Genomic DNA, 12404 nt, shown 5'->3' on the forward strand with positions numbered 1-12404 from the left:
GCTTTCATATCAGACGGCCTGATTCTTTTACTGATATCAATGTCTGTTACAAGCCATTTTAAAGATTGGCTTTCATCTCCCAATTCCAAAGCAAAATTAGCTTTGAATATAATTATATAGGGTTCATACAGTATCAAAAAGTCCACAAATTAGATGCCTGTTCATAAAAGTCCTTAATAATACTTCAGATGTCCTGGAAACTTGTAAATTTCATTCCTGACTCTTAAAAATGTTTGAAAAGTCATTAAGAATGCTTGAAATGCCCTTAAATTTGATGAAGTTGTGTACGTGAAGAAACAAAGAAAAAAGAAAAGTAGTTTTGACAATAAGTGTATCACCTTGATTGAAATGAAATATTTTATTTGTAACGTGGGGGAACTAACAAGGTGGCCAGAAGGCATTGATATTAGTGAGCAGGGTGTAAATTATTTTTTCTTTTAATTTACATTGGAAATATTGGTGAGACTGATGTAAAATTACATGGAAAAAGTGAAGGGCATGTCTGAACCGATTTGTTGGCAGAAAGTAATTAGAATTCAGAATCTGTTACTCTTCTGCTCAATTTTTAATCCTTAAAAAGTCCTGAAATTTTTGCATGGTTTGGTCTGTATGAATAGATATCAGCTCCCATATTTATCACTGTTAGCAATGAATAAAGAGTATCATTTCTAAAGACGTAACAGCATCCACAGCAACTTTAGCAACGAACAAGGAGACTTGCTTGTGTTGAATGCAGGCAGCTTACGGAAGCACCTAGATGCAACCTTCAGATCTCTGTCATTGTATTGGATCAAATATAGATACTGGATACTCACTATTTACTTTTAATGTAACAAATTTCTCTTGTGGTGGAAAACTCTGTAGCATACACTTGTAAGTTCCAGTGTCTTCTTCTTGTACATTTACAATGACCAGATTCCATTCCCCAGGATTCTCTGTGTCTACACTTAGACGGCTGTCATCATTTAGAATAAGGTCACTTGTTGTTAAAATTACATAGTCTGCTGTGAACCAGGACACCTTTGAAATTGTCATATACAGGTTAATCAATGGAATATATTAAAAATTAAATGATCATCAAAATTCACAGAATTTAGCTAATTATAAGCAAACTGAAGGGAAGGTTCTATTGTAAGGCTAACTTATAAATAAGTAACTGTGTAATTTCCATAATTATGCTCTATATTACAATGATTTATAGCACTTACAAAAACTTTGTAACTTTTTTTTTCTTTTTTAGATTAAGTTAATGGAGTAATTAATGAACCTGAAAATGATATAATTTGACTGGTTTAAATATAAAAATATTACATAATATACTGTAAGCAGAAAGAATATTAATGAAAGTTTATACAAGGACATAGAGATATGTGCCCTTCATAGTTATGTAAGCACTCTTGTGAACACCAGATTTTACAATACTGCATCTGGTGTTCAGTCAGTGAAAGAAATTTGGATCTTGCACTGAAACAAATAGATATTTTCTGTGGACTATCCTTACATCTGTGTCCCCTGGATTCTGTACTCTGCATGGTAAGGATGCTGTCATTCCTTGTGCAACTGTCACTGTCACTGCAGCAGTATCTAACACAGGAGCATCTGGTCCAGACATTGGTGGAAGCTGACTCTCTACTAGACGTAACACTGAAATATATAAAGTAGAATTACTTGAGGCTGAATCTTAGCTATAGACATACCGGTAACACTGAAATATATATGGTAGAATTACTTGAGGCAGATTCTTAACTCACAGTAGACATAACACTGAAATATATATGGTAGAATTACTTGAGGCAGATTCTTAACTGTAGACGTAACACTGAAATATATATGGTAGAATTACTTGAGGCCGTTCTTAAATATAGACATAACACTGAAATATATATGTATGAAATATATATGGTAGAATTATTTGAGGCGGATTCTTAACTGTAGACATAACACTGAAATATATATGTTAGAATTACTTGAGGTGGATTTTTAACTGTAGACGTAACACTGAAATATATATGGTAGAATTACTTGAGGCCGATTCTTAACTGTAGACGTAACACTGAAATATATATGCTAGAATTACTTGAGGCCAATTCTTAACTGTAGACGTAACACTGAAATATATATGGTAGAATTACTTGAGGCCAATTCTTAACTGTAGACGTAACACTGAAATATATATTGTAGAATTACTTGAGGCCAATTCTTAACTGTAGACGTAACACTGAAATATATATGGTAGAATTACTTGAGGCCGATTCTTAAATATAGACATAACACTGAAATATATATGGTAGAATTACTTGAGGCCGATTCTTTACTGTAGACGTAACACTGAAATATATAAGGAAAAGTTCCTTACTAGATATTACACTGAAATGGAGGAAGAGTTACTTGAGACTGATTCTTTACTTGACTGAGATATATATAAGGAAAAAAAATTTTGTGACTGCAGGTTCTAACTTGACATACAGAAATGCAGATGGAAAAGTTACTCAACACTGACTCTTTATTAAACAAATTAAGAAATATAGAAGGATGAGGTACACTTGAGATTGATCCTTTACTGATGTAAAAGGAAGAGTTATTTGAGATTGAATGTTTACATAGAAAATAAAAATTGAATGGAAAATTGTGGACCATCACTGGGATATAACTCACAATATAAACAACATTAAATCAATACAAAATTTAACAACATAACAAAGGTCCAATTTTAATCGTTATAAAACACTGAACTAAACATAAAGCATGTGTACATTTAGTTTACAATTTAAAGATATAAGAATGCTCTTTTTTTTTTTTCATTTATCATTAGATTGTACATTTAGTTTACAATTTAAAGATATAAGAATGCTCTTTTTTTTTTCATTTATCATTAGATTGTACATTTAGTTTACAATTTAAAGATATAAGAATGCTCTTTTTTTTCATTTATCATTAGATTGTACATTTAGTTTACAATTTAAAGATATAAGAATGCTCTTTTTTTTTTTCATTTATCATTAGATTGTACATTTAGTTTACAATTTAAAGATATAAGAATGCTCTTTTTTTTTTCATTTATCATTAGATTGTACATTTAGTTTACAATTTAAAGATATAAGAATGCTCTTTTTTTTTTCATTTATCATTAGATTGTACATTTAGTTTACAATTTAAAGATATAAGAATGCTCATTTTTTTCATTTATCATTAGATTGTACATTTAGTTTACAATTTAAAGATATAAGAATGCTCTTTTTTTTCATTTATCATTAGATTGTACATTTAGTTTACAATTTAAAGATATAAGAATGCTCATTTTTTTTGCATTTATCATTAGATTGTACATTTAGTTTACAATTTAAAGATATAAGAATGCTCTTTTTTTTTTTCATTTATCATTAGATTGTACATTTAGTTTACAATTTAAAGATAAAAGAATGCTCATTAGATTGTACATTTAGTTTACAATTTAAAGATATAAGAATGCTCTTTTTTTTTTCATTTATCATTAGATTGTACATTTAGTTTACAATTTAAAGATAAAAGAATGCTCATTAGATTGTACATTTAGTTTACAATTTAAAGATAAAAGAATGCTCATTAGATTGTACATTTAGTTTACAATTTAAAGATAAAAGAATGCTCATTAGATTGTACATTTAGTTTACAATTTAAAGATAAAAGAATGCTCATTTTTTTTTGCATTTATCATTAGATTGTACATTTAGTTTACAATTTAAAGATAAAAGAATGCTCATTTTTTTTGCATTTATCATTAGATATTAACTTTAAATGCAGAAAATTCTGATCGAATACATTAAACCTGGTCAAATAGAAATGTGATAAGGAAAGTTGTCATGAACCTAGATATGACATTATAGCAACAAACATTGTATTTTGCTAGATTAACACTGCAGTATATAAAGTGAGACCTAATAAATTATTAAATTAGCTTATTTTGAAATTGGCTATAATACACAATACTTAATTATGCAAGGTAAAGTTATGTTAAAACTCATTATCAATCATAGGAAGCCAGTAGAAGCTCTTTGGGACTCACTCACCTTTTCCCCACTCTTACCTTTTGGGGCCCACTATCACCTTTAGAGACCTTAGAACCCCACCTTTTGGGACCCCCTTTTACCTTATTGAACTACTCTGACCTCTGACCCTTTTGATACTTTAACTTATATTATTAATTCTTGGGTTTGTTAGTGACCATCCACAAAAATATGTTTTGGGTCAGTATGATTAATGGTAGAGGCGAGGCATTAGCCGAGCCCCCCTATTTATTATACTGACCCCACATATTTCCGTGGAGGGTCACTAACAAACCCTATAATTGATTTGTTTTATCGACCATATATTTTTAGCCTAGAATGACATGAAAATCTATAGACTCTCCACAGAAATACTAGGGGGTCACCATGTGACCACCTTTTATCCAATAAAAATGTTGGAATCTTATGGGAGCTAGGTAAAACAAAATAAACTGTTTTCATTTTCTTCAGAAGTACATAATTGCAAAGTATTCTACATATAAATTGTGTTATATCAGTTTGCTAAAACTGATTATTCATTCATAGCTTCACAATAATTGTTAGCGTACATATAGGGTGAATTTTAGTTTGGTGTACTGTACTAATATATTCATGACCACATACAGAGGAGTCAGGTTGAGTGACACATTTCCTGACAGATTTGTCATGATTTTCTAATGCATATCACTCACATTAGTAACCCCATGCTGCATGATACCACATGAAAATGCCTATGTAGACATTTATATGTAAAAAATAGTGAAAATACAATGGTTTCATTGACTGCAATGTGGAACATAATCCCCTGCAATGTCAAAACATGAGAGTAGAGGTGTCTGACTGACTTCTATATTGTAAATAATGTCAATGTTAACTGCCCAGAGACTAAACACTTGCAGGCAATCTGTCAAATTTATGTCTTTATGATGTCTGTTAGCATGATTGAAAAGGTACAGCATTTCTGAAAGTTTACAAAAACAACTTTATAATAAATTAACAACAAACTTTGAAGAAATGAATCAGCCCTTGCAGCATGGTTATACAGAAATTCAACATTCATACCCATATAGAAATTATTCAATATGCATTTCACAGTTTGATTTCTGTGACATTTACATTGTCTTTGCATACTTTTATAATATCTCAGATATAACAATAAGGTATATAGTATCAAGAAGGAAACTTACTTGACTTTATTACATATCACAGAGAAAGTTAATGCAAAGTCCAGTCTTGAAAAATCTGAATAGGTACAATTATCAATATTGTACCGCCATATACACCATTTGTTAGGCCTGTCAGCGACATTTAAGTATTATTTAATTAAGATATGACAAAATCTGTAAGTAGCCAATTAAAAATGCTGATTACATTTCAGCAATTAGGAATAATAAACAGAACATGAAGTTAGACATAAAACATAAGTATAGATAAGCTGGAACATTAGAGATTGTAATTGGGTGTGAGGTGGAATGGCTTGCTGGCAGCTCAGGAAGTCTCTAATACCAGATCTTCCAGTAATTACACACTGTTGTTAATACTACATTATCCATGAAGTGAGTTAGCATGTGACATGATACAGGTAACCTATTGGGACAGAATATATGTAATTTACAGTAACTGCAAGAATGATGCAACTCACTGTACAAGTGTAGTAGTAGTGGACTAGTCCGTAGTTTCATTGCTTTCTATACTTCAAAAGGATCTTTTCACAGATTTTATTACGCAAACTGTTTCCCAGAATATTTCATTGGAGAAGTAAGAATGAAGACTTAATTAGTGTTGTTTTATACATTGTTTTGGCTTTCAGTAATTTTAAACAAATTTAAATATTGTATAAGTCATTACCATCCATAAGGATTTAAAGTATATTGAATTATTTTGCTCCAAAATAAAAATAGAATAAGTCCACAAAATACATATGTGCTTGAAAGCACAATTAAGTAATTTTTTTATTATTGATGGCATTCTGAATGGGATAATTTCTCTCAACCACTGTTATTTTCAACATATATCTAAAATCCTTCATTTCATTTTGTCCTTCTAGCTTTACTTTATCAATTGTAACATACATAAAAGCTACTGTAATGTCATATGTACATCATCCTGTGGTATTTTCATTGTTGTTTCAACACAAGCATGATAAAAGTTTCAAGTAAATTGTTTCCATATTGTCCACTGACATCATCATAGGAGGTATGGTCAATACTTCAAATATAACATAGTGCTCTTTATCATATGATTCCTGTGTAAGATTGGAAAATTAGGGGACCCTTGAACTAACGGCTGGCAAAGACCTCTTCAATATTTACCGATGCACACAATTTTTGAAACATGTTTATATTACCTAGACAGTATTCATTTTTTTAAGGTTATCAAGTACAACTTTTGTAAAATTGTTATCTTTTTCTATCAGATAATAGAAAATGAGGTTGAAATATAATGATGCTCACTGACAAAACCATGATTTTATCAGTCTGAGACCAGTCAGGTATCAATGAAAATCTCCTTTTAACCCCACCCTGTAATAACTATGATTACCTAGTCTGAGGTTTCTTAAACTAAAATGATTTCGGTCACTATGACACCTGCCAATAAAAAGTTCATTTTTTTTACCAGAACCCTTCATCTTAAACAGGATATGTCAGTTTAACTTAATTTGATTGGAGTCATAACTGTTGATAGTTATCTGCCCCTATTACATTTTTATGTAATTGTTTTATATGTAATATGTTGAAATGAGGTAAAAAGCGTCAAATAAAATTACCATTAGCTTTTTTCTCAGTTGGAATACTCTTTAAGTACCAAAATGTTATCTGGGAAATCAGAAAATGGGTAAAGTAGTTCATAATCGGCAGGTTAGGGCAAAATGTTCTGGAAGAAAAATAATGATCAAAACACACTAGATTTATTTAATTGTAGCCCTCACCTGAATTCACCTATAGAGATTTCATGTCTGTTTAAATGTCTGGTTTTGATAGAGAAAGTGGTGCTTTAACAACTTTGATAAGGAAGTCTTGATATGTTAGGAGGAAACTTAATGGATAGAATCTCTTATGAGGGAGATAACTTTATAGACAGATGTCCTACTTCACCTTGTTTGATAGAAATTGTTAATAACACTCAAACATTTCCTCCTCCTCCTCAAGATTTTAAAGTTTACATGGCAAGTCTTTTAATCCTTACCCTGCTAAATTTCTATAATGATCTTGTCCATCTTCCAATTTCGACAGTACATTAACTGTTAAAAGGGGTGCTAACCAAAAAGATAATGACTGAATGGCGAACAGTGCAGATCATGATCTACACTGGTCGCAAAGGCAGAACAAATCATGTTCAGCATGGTAAGGGTTAATCACAGTATTTCTGACTTTTCTTGACTAACTGAAGCTTCCTAATTTTTGATCAGTTTTTCATCAAACTTGGTTATGATAAAAAAACAATAAATATCAATGTGTTACTTTAATGCATGTTTGAGTCCCGTCTGGTTGCTTGTCAGTACTAAAGTTTTTGACACTGCATGTAGACCTTCAAAACCACTGACTGGAATAAATCATGTGAACTTGTCAAGAGAGACTGATCAGTATTAAGCCTTGCTAGTCATATCATGGTCCTTTTCTAGTTGTGTAGAGTTATGGCCCTTTTTGAATAATGGTAAAAGTGAATATGGTTTATTCTGCTTCACAAAACTGCTGAAGTCTGTTACAAAGCTTAAACATAATTTCACACATTGTCATATTCCAATGGAACAGGAACAGAGTGGTTGATGTCTGTCCAGTAAAATCTGGGATGTTTTAGTTTTTTCTGTAATTTAACCAGTTTTTAACTGACTTTTTTTCAATTTATACTTGAACATTTTCAGGGTTGATAATGTTGAAGATTTATTTAATTGTAGCTTGCACCTGTAATTATCCACATATATCGAAACCACTATGGCTTCTATCAAGTTGTGATAGAGAATGTGGTAGTTCTATAATTATGATATAATAAAGATTTCTCTTGTTTTATGTACATTTATTTTAGATCATACTTGATCATACCTGAATAAGAGACCATTCACATTGAAAATCAGTTTGATCTAAGTCTGATAAGTTTCAGGGTTTGGTGCAAGAGTGGAATGTCCCCACACATGACTGCACGAGGTGGAACAGGTGTATGTAACATTGAATTTATGCAACTCTTAAAATTGGCAGAGAAATATCCACAACCAGCATCACAATTTTAGTTTCTGTAAATAAGAAATAATATTTAGTTCCATAAGGCTTTTAATTTTATCTTAAAAATCGATAAAAGATACTGAAAATAAGAACAACCAATAGAAAATAAAAAATGAGGCACTTCTTTCCATCATGTTAAATGTTGTATAATGTTACATAATCTTAACCCTTACCATGCTGGACACGATTGATTCCGCCTTTGCGACCAGTGTAGATAATGTTCAGCCTGCACATCCGTGCAGTCTGATCATGATCAGCACTGTTCACCATTCAGTCAGTATCTTTTTGGAAAGCACCCCTTTTAACAGTACTGTACGTCCAAATTGAAAGATGGACAAGTTCATTATAGAAATTTAGCAGGGTAAGATGGTTTCAGTCTGCATATATTCCATCTTGCCTGCTAATCAATTGTAATAACTTTGAAAGATTGAAATCTTAAATGAAGGGATTTTCAAAGTAAATGGCCTTGTATTTGTCTAAGAAGATTGCACTCAGTGTGGTATTTGATTGGAATAACACAACAATATTGCTATGATTATTTGGTATTATTTTGAAAAAGACAATCAGAATGAGATTGACTATCTGTGAGATTCATCAATACATGAGGAAGTTTTTGATAAGAGAGGAAGTAAAATATTGCTCTGATAGCATGATTGATGGCGGTTATCCAATGTTCTCCAATTAATGTGATAACAACTTGTAGAAGTGGCTCACCATGCCAATAGAATTTTGCCAACTGATCAAGATAACAAGTTAGCAATTCCAGACAAGACAGAGTTCAAAAAGAAAACAGTAATATGGGCTTCAGACTACCCTAAAGTCATACTGGGCCCAGTTGCTCGAAACTTTAACAGTTGATTAAGCTAACAGTCGATTAACTTTAAATGTAATATTCCGAAATTTTAGAAAACTTAGAAAAACAAATGTATGACTTAAGGATTATGAACACTAAATCGTCTTTACAGTAAAATTAAAACATTTTATTAGTATTTTCCACAAAGACTAGTATTTTGACTCAAAATCTAACAGGCAATTACTTTAACAGTCTGTTAAAGTTTCGAACAACTGGGCCCTGGTCTCATTTACTTGGATGGCTAACAATCACTTAACAGAGAATGCAATCCATTTATTAGCTCACCTGAGCAATGCTCAGGTGAGTTTTTCTGATTGCTCAATGTCCGGCGTCCGGCGTCCGTCGTCTGTCGTCTGTCAACATTTAGCTTGTGTATGCGATAGAAGCTGTATTTTTCAATTAATCTTCATGAATATTGGTCAGAATGATAACCTTGATGAAATCTAGGCCGAGTTCGAAAATGGGTCATCTCGGGTCAAAAACTAGGTCACTAGGTCAAATCAAAGAAAAACCTTGTGTATGCGATAGAGGCTGTATTTTTCATTTAATCTTCATGAATATTGGTCAGAATGATAATTTTGATGAAATCTAGGACAAGTTTGAAAATGGGTCATCTCCGGTCAAAAACTAGGTCACTAGGTCAAATCAAAGAAAAACCTTGTGTATGCGATAGAGGCGGTATTTTTCAATTAATCTTCATGAATATTGGTCAGAATGATAACCTTGATGAAATCTAGGCCGAGTTCGAAAATGGGTCATCTCGGGTCAAAAACTAGGTCACTAGGTCAAATCAAAGAAAAACCTTGTGTATGTGATAGAGGCTGTATTTTTCAATTCTTCTTCATGAATATTGGTCAGAATGATAACCTTGATGAAATCTAGGCCGAGTTCAAAAATGGGTCATCTCGGGTCAAAAACTAGGTCACTAGGTCAAATCAAAGAAAAACCTTGTGTATGCGATAGAGGCTGTATTTTTCAATTGATCTTCATGAATTTTGGTCAGAATGATAACCTTGTTGAAATCTAGGCCGAGTTCGAAAATGGGTCATCTGGGATCAAAAACTAGGTCGCTAGGTCATATCACGTAAAAACCTTGTGTATGCGAATGAGGCTATATTTTTCAATTGATCTTCATGAATTTTGGTCAGAATGATTACCTTGATGAAATTTAGACCAAGTTCGAAAATGGGTCATCTCCGGTCAAAAACTAGGTCACTAGGTCAAATCAAAGAAAAACCTTGTGTATGCAATAGAGGCTGTATTTTTCAACTGATCTTCATGAAATTTAGCCAGAATGATTACCTTGATAAAATCTAGGCCGAGTTCGAAAATGGGTCATCTGGGGTCAAAAACTAGGTCACTAGGTCAAATCGAAGAAAAACATTGTGTATGCAAAAGAGGATGTATTTTTCAATTGATCTTCATGAAATTTGGTCAGAGTGATTGCCTTGATGAAATCTAGGTCGATTTTGAATATGGGTTATCTGAGGTCAAAAACTAGGTCACTAGGTAAAATTAAAGAAAAATCTTGTGTATGCGATAGAGCCTGTTTTTTTCAATTGATTTTTATGAAATTTGGTTAGGTTGATTGCCTTAATGAAATCTAGGTCGAATTTGAATATGGGTCATCTGAGGTTAAAAACTAGGTCACTTGGTCAAATCAAAGAAAAAACTTCTGTATGTGATAGAGGCTGTATTTTTCAGTTGATCTTCATGAATTTTGGTCAGAATGATAACCTTGTTGAAATCTAGGCCGAGTTCGAAAATGGGTCATCTCGGGTCAAAAACTAGGTCACTAGGTCAAATCAAAGAAAAACCTTGTGTATGCGATAGAGGCTGTATTTTTCAATTGATCTTCATGAATTTTGGTCAGAATGATAACCTTGTTGAAATCTAGGCCGAGTTCGAAAATGGGTCATCTGGGATCAAAAACTAGGTCGCTAGGTCATATCACGTAAAAACCTTGTGTATGCGAATGAGGCTATATTTTTCAATTGATCTTCATGAATTTTGGTCAGAATGATTACCTTGATGAAATTTAGACCAAGTTCGAAAATGGGTCATCTGGGGTCAAAAACTAGGTCACTAGGTCAAATCAAAGAAAAACCTTGTGTATGCAATAGAGGCTGTATTTTTCAACTGATCTTCATGAAATTTAGCCAGAATGATTACCTTGATAAAATCTAGGCCGAGTTTGAAAATGGGTCATCTGGGGTCAAAAACTAGGTCACTAGGTCAAATCGAAGAAAAACATTGTGTATGCAAAAGAGGATGTATTTTTCAATTGATCTTCATGAAATTTGGTCAGAGTGATTGCCTTGATGAAATCTAGGTCGATTTTGAATATGGGTTATCTGAGGTCAAAAACTAGGTCACTAGGTAAAATTAAAGAAAAATCTTGTGTATGCGATAGAGCCTGTTTTTTTCAATTGATTTTTATGAAATTTGGTTAGGTTGATTGCCTTAATGAAATCTAGGTCGAATTTGAATATGGGTCATCTGAGGTTAAAAACTAGGTCACTTGGTCAAATCAAAGAAAAAACTTCTGTATGTGATAGAGGCTGTATTTTTCAGTTGATCTTCATGAATTTTGGTCAGAATGATTGCCTTGATAAAATCTAGGTCGAGTTTGAACATGGGTCATCTAGGGTCAAAAACTAGGTCATATCTAAGAAAATGCTTGTTTTATCGCAAGAGACCAATTTTTTGGTCCAATCTTAATGAAAATTGGTCAGAATATTTGTTTCCATGAAATCACTAGGTCAAACATGTTTTACACTGTTATGGAGTGTTTCTTAGGTGAGCGACCTAGGGCCATCTTGGCCCTCTTGTATTTTGTTGTTCTCATAAATAGCCTGTTCGTGGAAATATATAAAGCATTGTAGTGTAAAATTTAAAGCCATTATAGTAGCAGATAGGTAACTTGTAAAACCTTGAAGTGTTGTCTTATTGAACATTTATTTTTTGCATACCAGACTTTGGACTTCTAGTGGAATCACCAGAGCTGGCAAAACTTCATCTTACACCCGAGGGTGGAAGATGACTCTCGTGCTGTAAATGACATATAACAAACTAGTGACATCTATGCAGTGTTTTGTGCAGTAATTACACTCGAAACCCTTTATAACGCTATTTGATATACCACGGTATTCCGTATAACGTGGTACGCTGTTGGCTCCCAAATTTTCAGAAACAAAAAACAAAACAAAAAAAAACCCAAGTCCGCGGATGTTATTTAATTTGATCTTAACCAGCGTTAAAACTGCATTTTCCTGTGTACTTTAACACCTTTGCCATGACAACTAGATCTAT

The 12404-nt window shown here is 32.5% G+C and overlaps 2 protein-coding genes across 3 annotated transcripts in view; one reads left to right on the forward strand and one right to left on the reverse strand.

The window, feature by feature from the left end:
• Nucleotides 1–12404, forward strand: part of LOC123564382 (protein phosphatase 1 regulatory subunit 36-like) — a 78766-nt gene that overhangs the window by 18839 nt on the left and 47523 nt on the right. The gene's annotated exons all lie outside the window — the stretch shown is intronic.
• The window catches only part of LOC128546621 (protein amalgam-like), a 35754-nt gene that overhangs the window by 10987 nt on the left and 12363 nt on the right, over nucleotides 1–12404 (reverse strand). Inside the window, exons 2-3 of the mRNA XM_053517589.1 lie at nucleotides 1502–1644; nucleotides 816–1020 (exon numbers count right to left, since the gene is read on the reverse strand). Of these exons, the coding sequence (XP_053373564.1) occupies nucleotides 816–1020; nucleotides 1502–1644 (348 nt within the window). The remainder of the gene's footprint in view (nucleotides 1–815; nucleotides 1021–1501; nucleotides 1645–12404) is intronic.

Source organism: Mercenaria mercenaria, chromosome 1 (assembly GCF_021730395.1).
Source record: "Mercenaria mercenaria strain notata chromosome 1, MADL_Memer_1, whole genome shotgun sequence".
In the NCBI taxonomy this organism is placed as follows: domain Eukaryota; kingdom Metazoa; phylum Mollusca; class Bivalvia; order Venerida; family Veneridae; genus Mercenaria; species Mercenaria mercenaria.